Consider the following 1,301-nt stretch of genomic DNA (forward strand, 5'->3'; position numbering starts at 1 on the left):
TTTACTTTGTTGCGTGTAAGTGTCGCTACTTGTGTACTTCGTTGTGTGGCGGAGGCCCGAATCAATGAGGGGTGGAGTGTTGTGATGAATCACAGCACAGAGAACCCTCATGTTGCTCATCTATATGCTCGTTTTCATTGCCATCCTCGACGTGGAAAGCTTTTTATTTTGTACGAGATGGAAATTACTCATCCGGTGGCATATCGCCGTGTGGTGGTCTCTGGCTCAAAGGACCTTGTGGAATACTTTGTGAGGGCGAAGGATGATGGCAGGACTGTCGTACCCGCACAGACGGAGAAGAAAACAGGGTGGTTGATGTACCTTGCAATATTGCGTTCTCAATTGCGTCATTGGATGCTTGCAGAGCAAGTGGCTCTTCTGTGCCTGTTGGCTTCACAGCCAATCCGCCGACCCCTTCTGAAAGACATTCAGGAGCTTTCGTTCTCTGAGGGAGTCTCTGCAGGGTGGTCCGCACACTGCAGTGTCCGCTCCATTGGGCTTTTCTTTCGGTGGGAGGATGGTCTGTTGCACTTCTTGGACCCCTGTGGAGGGGGTGGGTCATGGGGCAAGATGCCATCCGTTTCGGTGTTGGCGCGTCGAGTACTTGTAGCCGCGTTACGCAGGAGGCATAAGCTTCTGTTGCAGGATGAACCCAACGTGTTCTTGTCCCTTGCCAGCAATGAACGGTCTTCCTGTTATGTTGTTCAGGTGTTTTTGCTAGACAACGAGTTTGAAAATGGTTACGAGGGATGCGTGGCTGCAGGGTTTGAGTGCCGCTTCAGTTTCTTTCTGACGGGCGTTGGCGAAGAATTACAGGCGCTTGCAGATGTCATCGCCGATGTGAGGGCAGGTGTTTCAGCCACCCGAAGTACGGCTGTTGGGGAGACGTGTTTCACTCTTGCGGTGGAGGCAGGCATCAACGAGGCGAATGCGCGGGCTCTCCACCTTACTTTCTGTAATGTTTTGCTGCGACGACTGGATCTGATCGCCAGCCACATTGAGCCATCGCCATGTGGCCGAAACGTTGTCCCGAAGGAGTTGAGAGGCCGCAGGGCACGGCAGTTGTATTCATCCGTGGAAGTGTCACGGGGGGAAGAAATGCGGACCTTTCGGCATCTGACATCTCGCTGCTTTTTGACGCCGTATTTGGTGAGTCCGTGGTTACTGTCTGACGCTATTGCCTTTCACTGGATGATTGTAACTGCTGAGATGTGGAGAACATTTGCTACACCTTCTTTCAGTATCTTTGTCGCACGCCGTGTTCGAGATGGTTTTCGATTGCTGCATTGCATGGGGTGCTG

The 1,301-nt window shown here is 52.3% G+C and overlaps 1 protein-coding gene across 1 annotated transcript, besides 1 other annotated feature; it reads left to right on the forward strand.

The window, feature by feature from the left end:
* On the forward strand, positions 1 to 1,301 carry Tc00.1047053447801.10 (hypothetical protein, conserved; the record flags this gene model as incomplete). The annotated part of the gene is made up of 1 exon (XM_797151.1): positions 1 to 1,301. A coding segment is annotated over one exon (1,301 nt), but the record flags the coding sequence as incomplete, so codon positions are not given.
* Positions 1 to 1,301: a sequence feature (areas not merged during assembly with more than two copies in the genome that could not be assigned to a particular haplotype).

The sequence above is a fragment of the Trypanosoma cruzi genome, genomic scaffold, assembly GCF_000209065.1.
Source record: "Trypanosoma cruzi strain CL Brener 1047053517149 genomic scaffold, whole genome shotgun sequence".
In the NCBI taxonomy this organism is placed as follows: domain Eukaryota; phylum Euglenozoa; class Kinetoplastea; order Trypanosomatida; family Trypanosomatidae; genus Trypanosoma; species Trypanosoma cruzi.